The sequence below is a fragment of the Bubalus bubalis genome, chromosome X, assembly GCF_019923935.1.
Source record: "Bubalus bubalis isolate 160015118507 breed Murrah chromosome X, NDDB_SH_1, whole genome shotgun sequence".
Lineage (NCBI taxonomy): Eukaryota > Metazoa > Chordata > Mammalia > Artiodactyla > Bovidae > Bubalus > Bubalus bubalis.
Window position 1 is genome coordinate 8,808,947 of NC_059181.1, and position 22,193 is coordinate 8,831,139.

Here is a 22,193-nt window from a genome sequence, read left to right on the forward strand (position 1 = left end):
TAAGACTGACATACAGACAAAAGGCAAAGACCATTATAAGAATGGTAAATTTTAGAGGAAGTCAGAGTAAGATGTTAAAGTCACCTGAGGAAAGAAAATATGCAACTTCAAGTGTGTCTATGTCCAGCTTATCTTGATTTATCTGTAATTCAACTATACTGTCTTTCTCTGTATGAAACAAATATGTATAAACACTATTTTTTATTAAGTCAAAGCAGTTTTTGCTAATATTCTACATTACCACACTGGCATAAGTAACTGCAAGTTACCTGAAGAGGTTCTTATGATGGTCAACCACAAGGAAAACGAGAATAAAATTATAAAAAGCAAATAGGAGGACTGAAAAGGCATAGCAATTTAGGGACATTAACTAGAGGAATAAATATTCTTAGAAATGAATCATGCAACAGACTAAAAGAACAATCATTATATTAAAGATGAAATTATGTCACCATTAACACAAAATAAAATAATAATATATTCTGTTGAAGAAGTCAGAAAACATATACAGTTGTCCCTTGAACAAAAAGGGTTGGAACTGTGCAGGTCCACTTACTTACATGTGAGGACTTCCCTGGTGGCTCAGATGGTAAAGAATCTGCCTGCAAAGCGGAAGACCCAGATTCAATCCCTGGATCGGGAAGATCCCCTGGCGGAGGGAATGGCAACCCACTCCAGGATTCTGGTCTGCAGAATCCCATGGACAGAAGAACCTGGTGGGCTAAAGTCCATGGGGTCGCAAAGACTCGGACATGACTGAGTGACTACACTTTTCACTTATATGTGAATTTTTTTCAATAGTAAATACTACAGCACTACATACTCCCCGGTTGGTTGAATCCGCAGATGGGGAACCACAATACAGAGGGTCCACAGCAATGCTACTTGTGAATTTTCAACTGCACATTGGGCTGGAGCCCCTGATTCATGTTGTTCAAGGGTTAACTGTAATTCACTTAAGAGTAATTTCTATTCAAACTATACAAATAAAACAGTTTAATAGTTACATCTTTAAAAAAAAACAAAAAACTTGTTCCTCAAGGTGGCTGACAACTGAGATTTTAATATAGAATAGTTTGCAAACTGGTTAAAATATTGGTTTTTTAACCAGTTTTCAATGTCATAAAAGCCCACCATTACATAATCCCTGCCATTGTGCTTCTTGATTCACTGAACAGCACTTTCTAATACATTCCAATATTCCAATTTAAATAACTCTTAAATAGCTTTTAGATTTTCAATTCGTAAAATGATAAAATGGTCACATTTTTAACTTTACCTCCTCTGCACTTAATGTACTATCATCTTTTCTTTGAAACAGGTTCATTAAAGCCTTGTAAGATTTTGATATAATTTTTTCCTTAAGCAAGAGATGCTGCTGTAATTCCCAAATAGAAATGAAACCAACCTATAAAGCATAAAGAAAAACCATTGTCAGAGATATAATTTAAAATGACACCAAATATACTAATAATTCAGTAGGTATCTTCTCCAAATTTGCTTATGAATTCATTTTCCTATAGATAGCAATGAATACTCAGAGCAAAACTATTTCATTAAAAAAATAAAATCTCTAATTACAAAGGAAAATAATACAGCAAATAAATGCAATAGCTTACATATCAAATTGAGACAATGTCAGTGTATTCACATGTTTCACAACTAAGTATCGATATGAATATGAATAAATTTAATCAATATGCATAAAAAATAAGGACTACCCCAACAAGAAAACATTTTCTTATTGAAATAATTTCTGCAAGAACAAGATGTTTCATTATGAATAGAAATGCTTACTTTTGATTTAATATTGCTTGAAATCTTCTGTTTATATGATCTTTATAGCAAAATTTTAAAGGTAACACATAACAGATCCCAAACTGTCACATGTTTATTTTTGTGCTAATAAACTCAATGCTGGGGTTAACTCTTAACTATCAGGGGGATAAAATGGCTCTCAGTGGGCAAAGAGCAAACTGTTCCTGTTATTATACCAGATACATAGATATCAACACTAAGGATAAAACATTCATGAAATATATTTTACTTCTGAAAATTTAAAGAGTTGTGCCATTGAACTTTCAGAAGCTGTTTCATTGCAGATGGCGATCTGAGACTGTTCAAGTATTAATTTGGCTTTTAATATATGTTTTTCTAGACTGAAAAAAACAAGATACATCCTGTATTTGCCTTTCTTTTAAATTACATTTTAAGACAGATTTTTTTCCTTTTATCAATGAATAGAAGTTGGAGAATGAAGACTGAACCCTATCTTATCTCATTGCACAAAATATGTCAAGTGTCTAGCTAATATTTTAAAACTTCCTATGTTGGCCTAGTTCTGAGGGTTCCACATCACTCACACTCCATCACTCACTGGTTGAGTAATTCATGACCGAGGGGACGTGAGATGTACCTGTCCAAGGTGGAGAACCAAGTCTGAAAATGCTGGAGGGGTAGGGGGCAGAAGAAGAGGGACACACGGGCAGGTTGACAATGAGGACCCCCTCAGAAATCTTCCGTGTTCTCGCTTCCTGACTCTTGTCAACATGATCCCAATTCTCCAAGAATAAATCGTGAGTCATTAGACTACTGAAATGTTCTATGTTGTTACAAGTTTTGTTATAAAACTATGAAATAAGCCCATGACAATGTATTGAAACAACATACAAAGACATCTCACTTTCCCTTCCTAGACCCTCAATCCCACTGGTAAAGACAAAAGATTGTTTACCTTTCCAGAACTTTCCCATGTGTATGTTAAGGTATGTTTTCATTCTTTTCCCCCAAAACAAATAAAACCCACCCCAAACCAAATACCGGAGCACCCTGTACTGTGTGATGCTGAATCTTGCTTTCCTGTTCTTATTGTGACCACTCTCATACATGCAGAAAAGTGCACAAGATAAAAAAAAAAAAATTCACAGACTAAGGACGAAGTAGGAACCACTGGAATCACACTCAGGTCAAAAAAGCAGCACTTTCGGAGCAACCCATGGGCCTTCCCCAATCGAGAACCTCTCTCCACTGGAGGCAACACTACTCTCCCCTTTCAAGGTAACTTCTTCATCATTTTACCATCATCATATCAACTCCTAAGAATATGTTTAATTTGTGTGTGTCTTTTGCTTCTGAACTTTTGTAGGTGGAGTCATTCTGTATGCACTCACTTTTCAACTCACCCATTTCTCACTAGTAGCTGTAGCTCATGCCTGTCACTGCTCTGCAGCATCCCATCAGCTCACTACCCAGCTGCCCTCTCCCCCTCCTGCTAGTGGACATCTGGGCCCAGTTGTGGAGCATTACCACCAACACTGTGAACCTTCTTAGACACGTGTACAAGTGTTTCCAAGGTCCTGGCCTTGCCTTATCCCCTTCAATGAGTGGCTGGAAAATAAACTATAGAGGGGAAAGACAGTGGGCTGAACTCCAGTTCCAGCTCCACAAACCACCTCACATTTCTGGCTCTCCATCAGCTTCCCTGTATGCACAATGGTGGAGAGGGTAGATCTGTTCATCTCTAAAAGGTCTTCCAGCACTTAGAAATGTTTTTAGCCACAATGAGAGCTAGTGGTAACATGTGGATACTTGTTTATAGAAATGGTATTTGGTTATTTTCTGTGAATAATTAATTAGGATGCCTTGTTTCTTCATGTGCTCACTCACCCACTCATGTGGGTGGCTCATTTTCTTTAAAAAACTATTTGTGAGATTCAGAAGAGGCCTAGGATAAATGTGTGTTCCTGCAGAGGACTTTATGTTGGTTTTGCTGGGTGACTAGGGTACTACTGCTTTAGTTTAAATACAGAATGCTCCCAGGGCAATTGTGTTCTGCTTGTCTCTCTGGGTTCCAGCCTTTAGAGTTTGGTCTGCTAATCTATTCTTATATTAATATTTTTGGCTTTTGAAGCTTAAAAATATATATTTCAACTACCATTTTAAGTTGCTTTTTATTATCAGAGTTGATTAAAAAAAAATCAAGTGACATTATCAGAAGTGGAATTTCTAAAAGCCATGCTTTCATAAATTAAATTATTTGTCATCACTTAAAGATTGTATAAAAAGGTACCTTATCCTTTTTGACAGCTACATAGTATTCCATGATTCAGTTAAATCATAATTTATTTACCATACTCCTAATGATGGCTACTTAGATTTTGACTGAATTGTGTTTATAAATACTACTTAAATATTCCTGTAAAATCAGTTTTGCTTACATATATAAGTACAACCTTAGAACAGATTTCTAGAAGTGAAATTGCAAGAGTAAAAAGACATGCAATTCACATTTTAATAGCTATAACAAACTTCCTTTCAAGAGACTGGGCCACCTTATATACTCAACAATACTGTTTTAGAATGTATTTTATATTAAGTAAATTAATCCTCTGTCAAATTTTATAATTTCCTTTTATAAAATTTGTCTTTTTATTTTACTTTGTTTGGAGCACAAAAGTGTTTAATGTAATCCACCTTTTCCTTTACGGTTCTTTGTCCATTATGATGCTTTATTTATCTACTGTTCACATTTACATCTAATATGTGTTCACTAAGTATTTAGTGAATTCACTTTAATATTAAAATACTTGCAAAAAAAAACTTTTTAAGGGCCTGCAAAGTATAAATATTTACTATCTGGCTCTTCACCAAAAAACTTTGCCAGGGATACAGAAAACCATAGAGGTCAACACAAGGAAACAGTCAGACAAATCCAAAAGGAGGGACAACTGGCTTGGCCTCAGCAGTGTCATTTTTTTCAAAAGGTGGGGAGGGCTTATTCTAGAGAAGAGGACCAATGAGACATATAATAATCAAGTGCAAACTTTGACTGGATCCTGAAGAAAGCAGCCATATGAAACATTTTTGTGGCAACTGAAGCCCTCTGAATATGGACTGAATAGTAAATAAAACTAAGAGATTATATTAACTTTCTAAGTGAATAACGGTATTGGGGTCACACAGGAGAATGTCCTTATTTTAGGAGATTCCTGCTAAAACACATAAGAGTGAGATACTGAATATTTGCAACTTTCAAATACATGTACATACACACAAGCAGAAACATATAAGGCAAATATGATTTTTATAAAGTAACAATAGGGGAATCTACATGGGGACTAGAGATGATCACTGTATTATTCTATGAATTTTCTGTATACATAGGAAGCTTGGGGCTGGTGCACTAGGATGACCCAGAGGGATGGTATGGGGAGGGAGGTGGGAGGGGGGTTCAGGATGGGGAGCACGTGTATACCCGTGGCGGATTCATGATGATGTATGGCAAAACCAATACAATATTGTAAAGTAATTAGCCTCCAATTAAAATAAATTTAAATTAAAAAAAATAAAAAAAAAAAGTAAAAGAAAAAAGGCAGGTTATGTGAGAACAGGCATCTTATAATCACATTTCCATGTAAACTTGTATATATTCATTAAAAACATCAATAAGAATATGCAAGTCAGAGTTTTAACACTGGTTATATCACAGTAGTAGAATTAAAGATAATTGTTAGTCTCTTTTTAATATTTCTTGGCATTAAAGTCTGAGTATTTTACAGGGAATATGCAGTAACTTTGTACACTTGGGAAAATATTGAAATCTTTTTTAGAGAGTTTTGTATGGAAAACGTGAAGGTAAACTAGTCACATTTGGAACATGTCATCATTCATCTTATTTACTGCTCTTTTAAAAGAGTAATGGTATACTGACCCTAAAACTACAAAATACATGTTTTCCAAAAGACAGATGTTTTGTTTTATAAGTCTTATCAAATTCACACAATTTTACTACAAAAAACTATCATTTTAGACGATACATTTAAAAGTAATGTCTTAATAGCTTTTACAGAGGGACCAAAAAAGGAAATAGATCCTTTGAAATACAAGTTTCTCCCACTAACCAAAAGCAGTACATGCCTATGAAACCTTCTGTAAGCCACAAGAAAATGGTGTAAAGCAAAGAAGCAATTACCTTAGGACACGTCTTGGTAAGGGATGCACCAAATTAATCGAGATAGAGCCCAGGTGCTCAGAGACCCGGGTGAAAGCCATGGCGGCTGCCTGCTGAGAGGCTGAGATAAGGTCCAGAAAAGGAGCTTGGCAGGACTACTCTTGCTGCTTGGGATGTGTGCTGCAATGGCTTGTTGCAAAACAAACGCTGAACACTATTTTTCGCTTTCCCCTTTTTTCATAAAAGCAAAACTCCTCTTCAGATTTCTTTTGGCTAGCAAAAACAGTTTTTGCTAATGGGGGTCTTTCTTAAAAGCAAAGTGGTGTAAAGCAAAATGGCATTAAGCAAAATAGCATAAAGCAAACTTTTGAAAAGCAGGAGATAACCTGTACCATTTCTTTTTTCCCCAATCACTGCGTTGCTTATACTTTAAGGACCTTTCGTTCAATGTTCTTTCCTTCATTTAGAACAGCACTAATCCAAAAAAAGCAAAAGGAAACAGACACTAACTTTCAATCTTCTTTCCAGAGGTAGAATCACCAAATAACAATTCCCATGTTTGTCGTCAAATAGGTCATCTTCATTGCAATCCAATGTTTCATCCTAGTAAACAAAACAGCACATTAAAACTGAAATTTTGAAATAAACTGAAAATTCCTACAATTAAATACAATTAAAGTTTATCCAAAAAGCAGTGTACCACAATATACACCATTTTCTCCTAACTAGGAAAAAAATGAATACCACTATTACCACCCATGGAACATTTGTATACTGCCTCAAAAAGTATCAGCTTACTAGGCTTTTTTTTTCTTTTTTTAGCTTACTAGGTTTTTATAAAATGTCCTAACTAGAGAAAATAAGAATTATTGTCATTTTACTAATAAAAAAACTGAGGCTCAGAGGTATTTAAGATAGGCCTGAAACTTTCAGGGCATTATTTCTCTTATGTTCAAGATCTTAACACATTGTGAACTGTTACTTCTTTTAATAAAGCACTTTCATTTGATTTTATTCCTTAATAAATATAATATCACCATGCTTTATTGGCATAAAATGTGCTCTTCAGAAGCAATGATGAAGTTAATTTACAGTATTGTCACGAGCAAATACCAGATACACTATATTTCAAATTTACACCAAAAACAGTAATGGTATACTGTTTGTATAACACTTGGTATACAATTGTATAACATTTGTTGAAAGGAGAGTCAATATACTATTTAAAAGATTCAATGTATGTATTTTTAAGTTGTCAAAGTTTTACGTATGAAATCAAAATATTTAAAAGGTGGGTCAAAAGCATGAAATAAATATTTAAAAGTAAGTCAAAAGCTTTAAAGTACTCAAATTTTCTAAAATGTTCTTAAAGTAATGTATAAAAAGTAAACAGAACCTACCGAACAGTTAAAGGTGTTATGGCCTATTATTTCAAAGGAACTCTGGCAATCTGAATTCAAGGAGTCCTTAAAAAGTAGCAGTACTTGTTCCGTTCCAGTTCCAAAGAAGTCATCTATCAGTACTGAACGAATTTTCTCCCATTTGGCAGCGACCTGAAAGAGAGTGGTAAAGAAGGAACAAAGAAGGAACACATGAATACATATAAAGTGAGCTAAATCCTTTTGCTGCACGTAGTTCTGCTTTGTCATCTTCGACCTTACAAGTAATTCATGAAAATGGTAGTGCAAACACCAAGAACCAAACTAAAATACAGATATTGGGAGATCAGAAGACATAAGGAGTCATAAATTTGTAGATAGCAAGATACTTCTATTTAATATTTTATCAACATTTGTCCAGGGGCTGTCACATTCCTGATTCCTATGTAAAATTTTTATTATAATTTATAAATGTTAACACTTCTCATGACTAACTCTAATGAAGATTCTTTCTCTAACTGGTTAATTTAAGGATAACCCTCACTCCATGAGCCTTAGTGGATATGTATTTATGATCAAACCAATTACACAAGGAATTCAGTTGCATTAGGTAACTAAAAGGTACTAGCAAACACTTTTAAGAGCTCTCGAAGCATAGTAAGAGTCCATATGAAATTATAATTAATTAATATATCCTGAATTCTGGTAGGAGAGAACATAGTGATTATGTGGGGCACAGAAGGGAAGAGATCCTAATAGTGGGGCACCTAGAATCATCATAGCCTATTGGAATGATTTGTTAAATTTATACCAGAATGTGAAATCCCAAGTTTAAAATAGAAGACAACTTCTTAAAGATCCATAAAGCTGAAGGCTTCCAGATTGATCCCCTGGAAAACTAACACAGAGGGATCAGAAATTCCTTCTCCCTCAGGCAGAAAAGCTGAAACCCCCATGCAGAACCCCAGAAGAATGGATACATCATCTTCCAGGTAGAGGGGAGCTTGCATTCAAGCAAGAATACATAAGACTCCTCAAGCTACATAATCAAATATCGATCTTTCCCCTATAAGGCTAATTCCAAATCAGTGATATTTCACTCAAAACAGTGAGTTTTCACTCATACAGGGAGAAAGCTTATTTGTAAGCCCATAGCCTCCCTTTCTCCCACCACCCCACCATGAGTAGCATGCATTATAATGAACCATGCCAAGAGACACTGGCAGAAAGAATGTGCTCAGCACGCAAACACCACAGAGCTATGCACGCATGCATGTACACACACCTGCAATCTCTAGCGCTAGAAGAGGGCTGTCCAAAAGAGATATAGGTGAACCACAAAGGCAGGGCACATGCATGACTTTCAATTTTCCAGTAGCCAATAAAAGAAAATTCTCTAGTAGCAGTAAAAAGGTGATTTTACCTTTGAAAGGCATTTTAGTCTAGCTAAAATATTATCACTTCAATTCAACAGAATCAAGAAAAATTATTAATATTTTACTCCCACTTTCTACTAAGCCTTTGAAATCTGCTGTGTATTTGACATGGACAACACATCCTAAATCTGACCAGCCACACTGCAAATGCTGGCTCACCACCTGGAGCCAGTGACTACTGACCATATCAGACAGCACGCCTCTAAACATACTGGCCTCTTTCTACCTGACAACACACCACTATCTGTTTCACACATACTTGACAATGATCTCAATTTTGAAATGCCTGCTACAAAGATACTTGTCACAACTTGCAGAGATAATTTCTACTCAAAAGAAAAAGCCTAGGAGAAAAGCTAATCATGTTTTTCTCCACACTCAGCTCTCTCTTTCAAGCCCTATTACTGGATTGAGGACTAGGGCCTTTATGAAGCATTGATCTCAGAACACAGTAACCTTGATTTTCATTATTTATTCTAATTTACGCTTATTTGTAGTTCACCTATCTTTGTAAGTTGCCTTAATTCCTGTTTGTAATGAAGTAGCAAAAGGATGGATGGATGAAATCCATAGCCAACGCAAAGGAAGACTGCATCTGATGTTTTCTCCCATTTGGGGGCAAAACCATCAAAGGCACCATTTTATTACTCAATAATGTATTCATTTTACTATTTAAAACCTCTTGATACCACAAACAGGAAATTCCTTTCACTAGGCAATGAGAAAAATATTTTTCCCCTTAATAGTATGTTCCATTCAATTACAAAACCTCCTGTATTTACTTTATATTTCTCTTAACTGCTAAACGAAGTGTAATTGCTCAAATGCAATTACTTCCCTTAACTCAGGTTTTCTGACATGGTTATTCTCCCTTTTATCTGTGGATTCTCAACCTTTATTCTTGTTGCTAAAGTAATCAAGTATTTTACCATAAGCTACATCAAGTTTTCTTTTTAAGTAGGTGTGTATAAACAAACACCATGAGGGGACAGGAGCTGTGAAACTCCCAGAGTGGCAAGGTATCAGAGACAATCTAGAAGCGCTTAACTTGTAGGTATCAGGATGTAGCTCCCGAGCATTCAGTACTGGGCACTTGAGAATAGCTTAGAAGTACGGAATCCCTGAAGAGGTAGCATAGCGATTGTCAGTAGAGATGGAGGTAAATACCCTGTGGAAAGGCTGGTGGTCTAGTGTAGAAAAAGAACCCTAGGATATGATTTCAAAGCAGGGAGCCCACCAGTTACAGGCCCATGTACAAACAGTGATACAGTCTTTTGCCTTGGGTAATGTGTCGGTGGCAGAGCTCTATGGTGTCTGAGCAGGGAATCCATTTCAAGTAAGAGAGGACTATTTCACTGAACGAATGAGACAGGAAGTTACTACTCCTTAGCCAGGTGAAGAGGGAACCTTAGGTGAGCACCATTACTGATGACAGCCCTAGCCCTCGTCCAACATGATAGTAGCTGCCACTTTCTGGGCTTGTCTTGAGCACCAGGTGCTGTCCAAGTCACTTTACAATGTCATTTTATTGAATTCTCCCCTCTCCGAGGCAGGATGATCGCAAATTCATACAGACAGAAAATGAGTTCACAAAATGTAAATACATCCCTTAAGGTAACACTAGTATGGTGTTCATCTGGGATTGAAACCCAAGGTTAACAGTGTTCTTCCCACTACTCTGACCCCAATAAGGAGTATAGGCTTTACTATTAACAGATGCTTTTCCCCACACTACTTCTTCAAACAGAAAATGCTACCTTCCCACAAAACCTTGAAATAAAAGTGTGATGCACTTTTAAAGATTGCTCTCAAAATAAAAACAGGACAGTTTTCAAATTATTTTCCTTTTGAGAATTTAAGTCCTCTGTGTGTTGCAGAGGTTGCACATGGTCACATAATTCCTACTAGCATCAAGGTAATCTACAAGGAAAAGTCTCATAAAACATAATTTCAACCTATTTCCACACACACAAACACACGTATACACATTCAACTTAAAAAAAAAAAGCCTTTCAAGCTTTCTGAAACATTTATCAATATTTCATATCAAGGTGATAATCCAATGAGAGACATTTTAACTGAGCTTCTAATGAAATGGACAGGGCACACCAAGTAAGGCAGTATCTGCTTTTTGTTTTCCAAAGTAGCACAAGAACTTAAAAAGCTGTAAAAAGTACTAAAAACTGCTTTGGAAGATCCCAAACTATTAACACTTCAGCACACATAACTGAATATGCTGATAAACACCTTATGCCAGGGGGATGCAATGTTAACAAAACATCAGGGTCAGAGAGATATTATTGGAGATACATAATTCCAGTCCTCCAATTTCCTTTTCATTTTCTACACCTTTTTACTTGTTATCGAACGTTCAATACCAGTGAGTATTTTAAAGCAATTTCAAACCTTACATTAAAAGACATATGACTACATATAGATAAAATGTGAATGGTTTTTCAGAGGACAACTCTGAGTTTCAAAATGTAACATAATGCAATTCTCTAAGCAACAATTTCTAGAAAAATTAACATGTTGCTTTTCTCTGGAGAACCATCATTTGTCTCTAAAGGGACGATGACAGGTTTCAAGGAACTCCTCTAGATTTCAACTTTAAAATGACAACTACCAACTTTTTCAAAGTTCAACAACTGATTTGAGTTTCCCAGAAAGGCTTATGGTCTTGTTCTAAGTAAAAAAACAAATCCAATTATTATCGCATTAATAAAAATTAGAAACAGTTATGGTAAAAGACAAATAGATAATAATTGTAGTTATGTATTCATGTATTTCCAAAAACTCGAGGGTTTTATGACTCAAAATGGCAAGGCAAAACTTACTAAATAACATTCAGATAATCATTTTAAGAAAAAGGAATGCTGTAATATACATGATTTCCTTTTAAGTACAGGACTAAAAATCAATTTGGACAATAAGACTCTAGGATGAATCCTATGAAGCGTAGGGATGCTTAGTAGGTCTAAGACGACGCCAACTGAATGATTATAAGTACCATACCTGAAAGCTCTTTTCCCAAACAGCACAAGCATCACTGGACTTAAAGGATATGATGAAAAGGAGTTCTTCTTCACCTGAATCCACAAGTTGAACTGCACAAGGATCTCCAAATGGAAGCTGGCACACACTCGTAGGAGTCCCATTTAGGAATGAAATCAGCTGATTTTTTTGAGTAAAGGCAATCAGAGACATTCTTAACTGGTCATTGACAATCTCAGTTGAACAGACATGCACAAACGTTATCATGCTGGTATAAGCAGGAGGGATAATGTATGTATCACTTATTATTTCTGCCCTTTCAAGAGAGTATGCACAAAAGTGGGTATTCCAAGTTGCATAATCTGATTTTGAAGGCTTTGGAGTGCATCCTTCTACAGATAAATAACATCTCTTTGGTCCTAACAAAACCATACCTAGATTTTCAATCTCCCCTGCCCACTCAACAGAGGAAAAGTTCATGGGCACAGTGACAACTTTGCCAGTTTGAGAAGAGATATAAAAGAATGTCTGACCATGTTTCCATAAAACTAAAGGGCCATTAAGGACCCTTATACTGTCCTTCATCTCATAGCCTAGTCTAAAACTCAAACACTTTTCAAATTTATTGGTACCATGAAGAAACAGTAGAAAATATTTGAAAATGTTCTCTTCTTTAATGCACTGTATCATAACATAAGGCAGATTGATTCCAGTTCTGAAATCTGAAACACAGTCGCAACACATAATTTTTAAATGAGAGTATTCTTCTTTTATGCTAAAGAATCCAATGGATTTCTGAACAAATCCCTCTGGTCCTCTGCCAAATACCATTCTTCTGACTTGTAACACAGGTGTTTTTTTAGGCCCTTCATCTACAAAATTTCCTTCAGACAAATGAAAAATAAGGACTTCTCCATTATAACAGCAGAACCTTTCTTGTTCAGTAGATGACATTGCTTGTTTGCTAGTGAATCTACAGTATCAAGTCCAATTTGTGTTGGTCCAGTTTTTGAAAGTAAGTCAATTCCAGTTGATGCTTTTAAACCTAAAAATGAAATGAGGGAAACTGCCACTGAGTAGGCAGAGCTGAAAAGAAAACACATGTTTTTGTTAGAGAACTATTACACAGGTAACTATAAACATTATTCACATTTTTTAGCTTTTTATGCTATCTTAACAATGTCACATTTATCAAACACTATATCTCAATAACACGATTTGCAGCAACATGGATGGACCTAGAGACTGTCGCTCTAAGTGAAGTCAGACGGAAAAGGAGAAATATCATATGACATCCCTTATATGTGGAATCAAAAAAGAAATTACACAAACGAACTTATTTATGAAACAGAAACAAACTCACAGACTTAGAGAATGAACTTATGGTTGCGGGGCAGGGAAAGGATGGGGAGAAGGGATAGTTGGGGGGTTTGGGATACATATGTAGACACTGCTATATTTAAAATGGATAACCAGCAAGAAACGACTGTATAGCACAGGGAACTCCGCTGAGTGTTAGTGGCAGCCTGGATGGGAGCGGGGCTTAGGGGAGAATGGATACATGTATCCCCTTCATGGATCACTGCCTTGTTGTGGCAACGGGGCTTACATAATTCAATGAAGCTATGAGCCATGTCATGCAGGGCCACCCAAAACCGACAGGTCAGACCAGAGTTTTGAGAGTTCTGGCAAAACATGATCCACTGGAGGAGGGAATAGCAAACCACCCTAGTATACTTACCATGAGAACACCATGAACTGTATAAAAGGCAAAAAGATTTGCCACTGAAAGATGAGTCTCCCAGGTTGGAAGGTGTCCAATATGTTACTTGAGAAGAGTGGAGAACAACTAATAGCCCCAGAAAGAATGAAGCGGATACATGTGTATGCGGAGCTGAGTCCCTCAATTGTTCAGCTGAAACCGCATTGTTAATTGACTATGTGCTCAGTTGCTTCAGTCCTGTCTGACTCTTTGCAACCCTAGGGACTATAGCCCACCAGGCTCCTCTGTCCATGGGATTCTCCAAGCAGGAATACTGGAGTGGGTTGCCATGCACTCCTCCCAGGGACCTTCCCCGCCCAGAGATCAAACCCGTGTCTCTTGCATTACAGGGGGATTCTTTACCGGCTGAGCCACGGGGGAAGCCCAATGTGTCCTGCAATTTATATTCATTCTTGCATCTGCTACTGCTGCTGCTAAGTCGCTTCAGTCGTGTCCGACTCTGTGCGACCCCATAGATGGCAGCCCAACAGGCTCCCCCGTCCCTGGGATTCTCCGGGCAAGAATACTGGAGTGGGTTGCCATTTCCTTCTCCAATGCTTGAAAGTGAAAAGTGAAAGTGAAGTCGCTCAGTCATGTCTGACTAAAGTCTGTATCCCAAATATCATTTCTGTAGAGCCCTTAAAAAACACAGTTTGCAAAGAAGGCAAACAAGCACATCACAGAAGATAAGTGAATGTTAACAGCATCTATTAAAAGGTACATGTGCTCCATTATAAAGAACCACAAACTTTCCGGCTCAGAGAATTTCTTAACGGTTCTACCTCTGTCTCTCAAACATACAGTCCTAACCTGGTTTCTCCCTCTACGTCTTAAACCCTCTACAATGACATCTCAGTCAGTCAAGGATTCATATCAGATTGCTTCCATAGCCCAGGCCCTTGGGTTTCTGCCTCCCTGAGAAAGGAGTTTCTACAGACTTGATAGCCAAAATGAAAGCCCGGTGAGGTGGGGGACAGGGGCGGGGGGAGTGGTGGAAACCAGGAAATGCTGTAACATGACTTTAAAAAAAAATCTTCATAGGAGTAATAGAAATAAAATTTAAATCTTATTTTGCAAAAGCAATGCAGTTTTACATCCTAAGGAAGTCACTACTCTTATTCAAAGTAGAAAAAAACAGAGGATTAGATATTGTAATGAACACAAGAATTAAAAAATAGCCATAAATTGTTCATGCTTATTATATGCCAGGTACAATACATGCATTATTTAATACTCACAAATATTCTTTTAAAGTATTCTTAATATCCCATCTTTTAATTTTTTTAATTTATTTTAATTGGAGGATAATTACTTTACAATATTGTGATGGTTCCTGCCTTACATCAACATGTATCGGCCACAGGTATACATGTGTTCCCCCCATCCTGAACCCCCCTCGCACTTCCCTCCCCACCCTATCCCTCTGGGTTGTCCCAGAGCACTGGCTTTAGATGCCCTGCTTCTTAAATGAGAAAACTGTATTTTAATGAAGGTCAGAAAATTTCCCAAAGTTACAAAGCTAATCAGCAATGGCATTAGATTTAGAAGAGGGGCCCTCTGGCTCCTGACCCTATATTTCTAACCACTACATTGTCCTGGCATGTATTCCCTTGCTCTGAAGACTGGGTATAAGAAAGGCAACTTGAGATAATTATAATTAGTAAGGCAGAATAAAGAACAAAGAACACCCCCTCCATTGAACCCATGTGAGAAAACATGTAAGAAAAAGATGGTGAAGTCTCTTCCTTCACTGGCTATGTATGCTGAATCACTCCAGTCAGTCCAGTTCAGTCGCTCAGTCGTGTCCAACTCTTTGTGATCCCATGGACCGCAGCATGCCAGGCCTCCCTGTCCACTACCAACTCCTGGAGTCCACTCAAACTCAGGTCCACTGAGTCAGTGATGCCATCCAACCATCTCATCCTCTGTCGTCCCCTTCTCCTCCTGCCCTCAATCTTTCCCAGGATCAAGGTCTTTTCCAATGAGTCAGCTCTTCCCATCAGGTGGCTGAAGTATTGGAGTTTCAGCTTCAGCATCAGTCCTTCCAATGAACACCCAGGACTGATTTCCTTTAGGATGGACTGGTTGGATCTCCTTGCAGTCCAAGGAACTCTCAAGAGTCTTCTCCAACACCACAGTTCGAAAGCATCAATTCTTCAGTACTCAGCTTTCTTTATAGTCCAACTCTCACATCTATACATGACTACCAGAAAAACCATAGCTTTGACTAGATGGACCTTTGTTGGCAAAGTAATGTCTCTGCTATTTAATATGCTGTCTAGGTCGGTCATAGCTTTTCTTCCAAGGAGCAACTGTCTTTTAATTTCATGGCTGCAGTCACCATCTGCAGTGATTTTGGAGCCCCAAAAAATAAAGTCTGCTGCTATTTCCACTGTTTGGCCATCTATTTGCCATGAAGTGATAGGACCAGATGGAGTAGCAGCTGTGCGGTGCTCAAGCAACTGTGAGGAGATACCCCAGGCCCAAGAACAAAGGAGAAGCCCCAGCAAGATGGTAGGGGGGGCAAAATCGTGTTTAGAATTAAACCCCATACCCACCAGAAACGCTCAGAGGGCTCAAACAAACTTTGTGTGCACCAGGACCCAGAGACCCCACAGAGACTGAGCTAGAACTGTGTTTGAGTGTCTCCTGCAGGGGTACGGGTCAGCAGTGGACTACCACATGGGCAGGGGCTCTGGGTGCAGGAGCCCTGGGTGTGGCATAAGCCCTCTTGGAGGAGGTTGCCATTAACCCCACCATAGAGCTGCCAGAACTTACAAAGGACTGGGGAACAGACTCTTGGAGGGCATAAACAGAACCTTGTGTGCACCAGGACCCAGGACAAAGGAGCAGAGACCCCACAAGAGACTGACCCAGACTTGCCCGTGAGTGTCCAGGAGTCTCCAGCAGAGGCGTGGGTCAGCAGTGGCCTGTTGCAGGGTCGGGGGCACTGAGTGTAGCAGTGCATGTATGGGACCTTTGGAAGGAGGTGGCCATTATCTTCATTACCTCCACCATAGTTTGGCCCCAGGAGTCACTCCTGTAACAGTTACCAAATGCTTAGCATATGCTAAGAACCATCAGAGCACCCTCTGAATGGTGGGCCTGCTTTTCCTTAGATGTATGATTTAGAGCAAGTTATTTAGTCTCTTTATGCCACCTCACATCCACATCTATGTAAGAGGGTGCAGTAACAGCACCAAACCTACAAGGTACTAGAATTAACGAATAGAACTCACTTGAAATAGAACCTGGCCCATAGAAAGTGCTAGAAAAGGTTAGCTACTATCATTCTCATCATCATGGCTAGCTCTGGTTCATACAGTACCTAATCTTAGAAACATCAGAGCAACTGTATACTTAATGATTTGTGAATGCTGAAAGGTCTCTTGTCACTTTAAATAACTCTAACTCATACTCTCTTTTCTCTTATTCGTGGATTATTTACACCAGGAAAATCAAGTATTTTAGAAATAAATGAAAACGAGGTCATGTACAAGTAAGTAATATAGTTTTCCTCTTTTGAATGAGAAGCAAACTCCAAAGGCTTAGGTTTTGTTCTTTTATTATAAAAATCTACCAACAATCCAATTAGAAAAAAAGTATCACTGAAGCATAATCTATTAATTTAACTTAATGTAGCCTGCATTTTATTAAAAAGACTTGATTTACAGGCAACTCTACTTAAAAGCATATTAGATCATTCAAATTGGAGACGCTGCACCTTATTGTCAAACTTCTGAAAATACATCACTTGTGGTTTTAAAGACCCTCACAAATTTCTTTGAAACTCCTGTCATTAAGAAGTGGCACTTAAATCTCCTCTCCTTGAGTGAGGCCTGGTCATCATGACTCATTTCCAGGCACAGAATACAGAAGAAGAGTGGGTCACAGAGCATGGTGGCTTCCTCAGTGACCTCTTCCTTGGATTATTTGCACTAGGGAAAATCACCTGCCATATCATTAAGACACTTGGGCTGCCCTGTGGAGATGCACACACAGCAAAGAACTGTGGCTTCCTGCCAACAGCCAGCAAGGGACTGGGGCCTTTTGCCAAGAGCCATGTGAGTGAGCCTTCCTGGGATCACATCTCCCAGCTCCAGTCAAGCCTTCCTGACCCAGAACCACCCCTAAACTGTTCCCAAAAACCTGGTCCTCAGAAATTTTAAGATAATGAATGTTTGTTGTTTTACATTGCTAAATTTGGGAGTAATCTGTTACACATTTCTTTTCAAATCAAATTTATGATATTGTTTTTGAGAATTTCTAGAAGAATTACTGAAGCAACTGGAGATACTGGATAATACAAACTAGCAAAAGCCAAATGACTTCCTGGCTTGTTAGGCAACTCATGCAAAGATCTGGGAAAACAGGTATCTCAGAGCAGCTTCAGCTTTATCAGTAAAGCAGATAGGTAGTGAAACCAAAGGCATAGCTTTTACTTGTGAAACTATGTTTTACATGAAATTAGTTACATTACATGAAAATGTATGACTAATAACTTCTTGATTTCAAATTTCCCACAGACATCTCAGACCTCTTAGGAGACTTCTAACAGAATTTGCTTTTTGGGCACTAAATGATATTTTTTTAACATTATATATTAGGAGGTAAAGATCTAAGAACTCATTGTGTTTTACCACCTATTCACTTCAAAAGGTCTTGACTTCCTAATACTGAAAATAAACAAAAATAACTTGCATCCAGAAAAGGATTTTGTAATTTTAATATTAAATGTCACAACTAATAGGTCATCAACACAATCCTCTGGTTTACCCACAAGTGTAGCAGGAGTAAGGAGGATCTCAGTGCTAAAAGGTCAGTAGAATCATCCCCTTCAATAAACTTTAGAGTATGTACTGTTGCCCCTTCAAAATGTGAAGAGTTAGGAAAATCAGGCACCTTACATTGTATTCTTTTAATGCTATCACTTAGTTCCTTAACTTAGAAACTTCTTTCTTACAATTTTCTGTCCCAGTTGTGTCTGTGATGGTTCAGGCTTTCATCCCTCATTTAGGCTGCAGTGAACACCCTTTATCAGCCTTCCTTACTCTAGTCTCTCTCTCCTCCAATATGTCCATTCATTTATGCTACCTCAGTTATTGTTCTAAAACATAAACTTATCTGGTAACTGGCCCCTAATTCAAAAGTTTTGCATGCACCTACTGCTGTACTCCCCCACCCCCACCCCAACCAGCCCCAAATCTATGATTTGTATCCCTGAACTACGACCTGGAAAGATAGACGTTGAGTGATAATAGAGATAAAAAATTGCAAACCACTGCTACAAGCTTTGAGCGTGAGCTCTAGGCAAAAAGCAAACGTATTCTCATGGATTTAGATTCAAATAGATTTAAAAACACAGCTGTTATATGAGAGGCTATTTTTTATTTTTAAGTACTACTGCAAAAACATGCATATTTTCAAGATAAGTTATTTTACATGGATCATCTTCAGAGCTAAAAATCAGAAGCTAAACTACTAATTTATAAAGATAACTTTTTTTCCTTCAAACTTTCTATAATAATCTCAATGCTTACTGAATTCACATATCTGTGAATATGTTTTATTTTATACTAATGCAACATCTACATTAAAGGTAAAAGTTCTGAGCTTATGTTCATAAGACAAAACTTTAAAGCTATGGAATAAGTGGTAATATTCATTTTTAAGATAGAAATAATCTGGAAACAAGTAAAACTACGGTTCAACGTAGAGGTTCTTAAACCAATATAAACAAGTCTTGATTAATCAAATCAGGACACCAGGCTTAGTATTCTAGCCTATTAGTCATTTGACTTTTTACTTAGTACTCTTACAACAGTGGCTGCAGAAAAAAACAGGTAACTCAAACCAGTTAAGTTTTACCTCCAGTCGCAGCTCTGGAGGAGGCTGGGGGAAAGAAAGCAGCAGGAAGGAAGATTTGGATGCAGATTATTTATAAAATACTAGGCAGTTAATTTGAGCTTTTCCTGTTCTGTATCACCACACATCAAAGTTGACTGTATATTTTACACATAAAATGAAAACAGATGTGTGAGTATATTAGAAAAATGATACATGCTAACCTAAACATAGGCAACAAATTATCACCCGTATCCATCCTTCTCTCCAAGTCTGCCAACAAATAAACAATGTTTCTGTTAAATGCTAATAAATACATTTGGCATTATAAATTTCAGAACCAGGTCTGGTACAGGAAGATCCTAAAAGAGCACTATATTATCTACATATGAAAGCTATAAAATTCTCTAAGAAACCAATCGATAGACTGCAACCAGTGGAAAGTGTCTTTGGAATTCTACATTTGGGAAAAAGGTAGAATTACGACACTCAACTGTAAACTTCACCTCATAATAGTAAACATAATCTTATGAGCATAATACACAGAGATAATCATTTTTCCAACATACAGGACATTGTTTACCTAGTAAATTAACTTGGCTACAGAATAGGTTCACTGTTAAAACTTCTTCTACCTATATAACTAGAAGTCATTTGTTGAGGCCTGCCCAGAGTCAAATCTCCCCTTTGCCTTTCCCAGCAACACTTAGTGTATCTGAAATTTGAATGAATGTGATCCACTGAGAGAATCAGGAAAGATTAAAGGTTCTTGATGCCATACTAAGGACTTCTAACTTTCTCTAAGGAATGTTAAACCACTGAAAGATTTCAAAAATAGAAACCACAGGATTGTACTTCTGAGTAATAAAGATCCTGGTGACAGTGTTGAAGATGGGGGAGTGAAGTGACACTGGAGGTGAAGTCATAAATTAGGAAATAGTTACAAGTACTTAATTAAAGGGAGACTTTGGAAGACAATCTGGCAGCGAACAGAAATGCATACACTTAGAAATTTCATTTCTAGATATTAACCGAGAGAAATAATCCTACATAATAATGAAGACTTTTTTCTGGAATGTTCAGTGTGCTATTTTTTTTTTAAAAAAGCAAAAACTTCAATGACCACCAATAGGGGAATGAATAGATATGGATGGAATATCATCTTATAGCTAAGAGGAATGAATTAGATGTGTATCATTGAGCCTCTTGATGAAGGTGAAAGAGGAGAGCAAAAAAGCCGGCTTAAAACTCAGAATATTCAGAAAACTAAGATCATGGCATCTGGTCCCATCACTTCATGGCAAATAGATGGGGAAAACAAATGAAAGCAGTGACGGATTTTATTTTCTTGAGCTCCAAAATCACTGTGAATGGTGACCGCTGCCATGAAATTAAAAGACGCTTGCTCTTTGGAAGAAAATCTATGACAAACCTAGACAGCATATTAAAAAGCAGGGACATTACTTTGCTGATAAAGGTCCATCTAGTCAAAGCTATGGTTTTTTCAGTAGTCGTGCATGGATATGAGAGTTGGACCATAAAGAAGGCTGAGCGCCAAAGAACTGATGCTTTCGAATTGTGGTGTTGGAGCAGACCCTTGGACAGCAAGGAGATCCAACCAGTCCATCCTAAAGGAGATCAACCCTGAACATTCAATGGAAAGACTGATGCTAAAGCTGCAATACTTTGGCCACCTGATGCAGATGACTCATTGGAAAAGATCCTAATCTGGGAAAGACTGAAGGCAAAAGGAGAAGGGGGAGGCAGAGGATGAAATGGTTAGATAGCACCATCTACTCAATGGACATAAATTTGAGCAAATTCAGGGAGATAGCAAACTCAGGACAGGGAAGCCTGGTGTGCTGCAGTCCAAGGGGCTGCAAAGAGTCAGACAGGACTTAGACTGAACAGCAACACTGTGGCTTGATTTCAAAAATCAAATGAAAAAATATTAAGTTGCAGAAATATGTATACTGTAGAATATTATGTATAAAAATCAAAACAGATAAAACAGCATAATATACTATGTTTACCTACAATGGCTACATTCCCTGACTGCATTTTCTGTGCCAGGCACTGTTCTAAGCACTTTGGACTAATGTACTTATTCCTCAGAACATCCTTACGCTATAGGTACTATTATCCTCAGATGGGGAAACTGAGACATGGAAGTTAAGGATCTTCACAAAGGCCTGCAGATTGGAAGTGACAGAGACAGGATTCAAACATAGGCTGCTGCTGCTGCTAAGTCGCATCAGTCATGTCCGACTCTGTGCAACCCCATAGACGGCAGCCCACCAGGCTCCCCTGTCCCTGGGATTCTCCAGGCAAGAATTCTGGAGCGCGTTGCCATTTCCTTCTCCAATGCATGAAAGTGAAAAGTGAAAGTGAAGTCGCTCAGTCGTGTCTGACTCAGCAACCCCATGGACTGCAGCCTACCAGACTCCTCCGTCCATGGGATTCTCCAGGCAAGAGTACTGGAGTGGGTTGCCATTGCCTTCTGCCTCCAACATAGGCAGCCTGGTCCAAAATTAAAAAGCAAAGGTGTCAGGATTCATGACAAATCCTGGTGACTGTCTAGTCTGGAGAAGAAGGATATCAGAGTAGGGGAGTGGAGCCAGACAGAGACTTTAGCCATACTTGAGATACTGTTTCAAGGTTATATTCAAATACAATATTACAAATAAGATGAACACAATGTTCATTTTCCCCCATAATAAAGATAAGAAAGTTTGGGGAAAAAGATGCTCAAGTGTCCATCCTGTTTGACTATGGCTGGTGGGAGTACGGGGACTGTTCTTTTCTTCTTATAATTTCTTTGCAGTTTT

At 37.9% G+C, this 22,193-nt stretch overlaps 1 protein-coding gene across 3 annotated transcripts in view; it reads right to left on the minus strand.

Annotated features, from left to right (window-relative positions):
• FANCB (FA complementation group B) overlaps positions 1–22,193 on the minus strand; it is a 28,816-nt gene that overhangs the window by 4,578 nt on the left and 2,045 nt on the right. For 2 of the 3 annotated variants that reach the window (XM_044937307.1, XM_044937306.1), the window contains exons 2-6: positions 11,781–12,845; positions 7,351–7,503; positions 6,461–6,553; positions 1,280–1,408; positions 561–602 (exon numbers count right to left, since the gene is read on the minus strand). In XM_044937307.1, the coding sequence (XP_044793242.1) occupies positions 561–602; positions 1,280–1,408; positions 6,461–6,553; positions 7,351–7,503; positions 11,781–12,713 (1,350 nt within the window). In that variant the 5' untranslated portion in view covers positions 12,714–12,845. The remainder of the gene's footprint in view (positions 1–560; positions 603–1,279; positions 1,409–6,460; positions 6,554–7,350; positions 7,504–11,780; positions 12,846–22,193) is intronic. The other variant, XM_006067106.3, reaches the window with a different exon arrangement.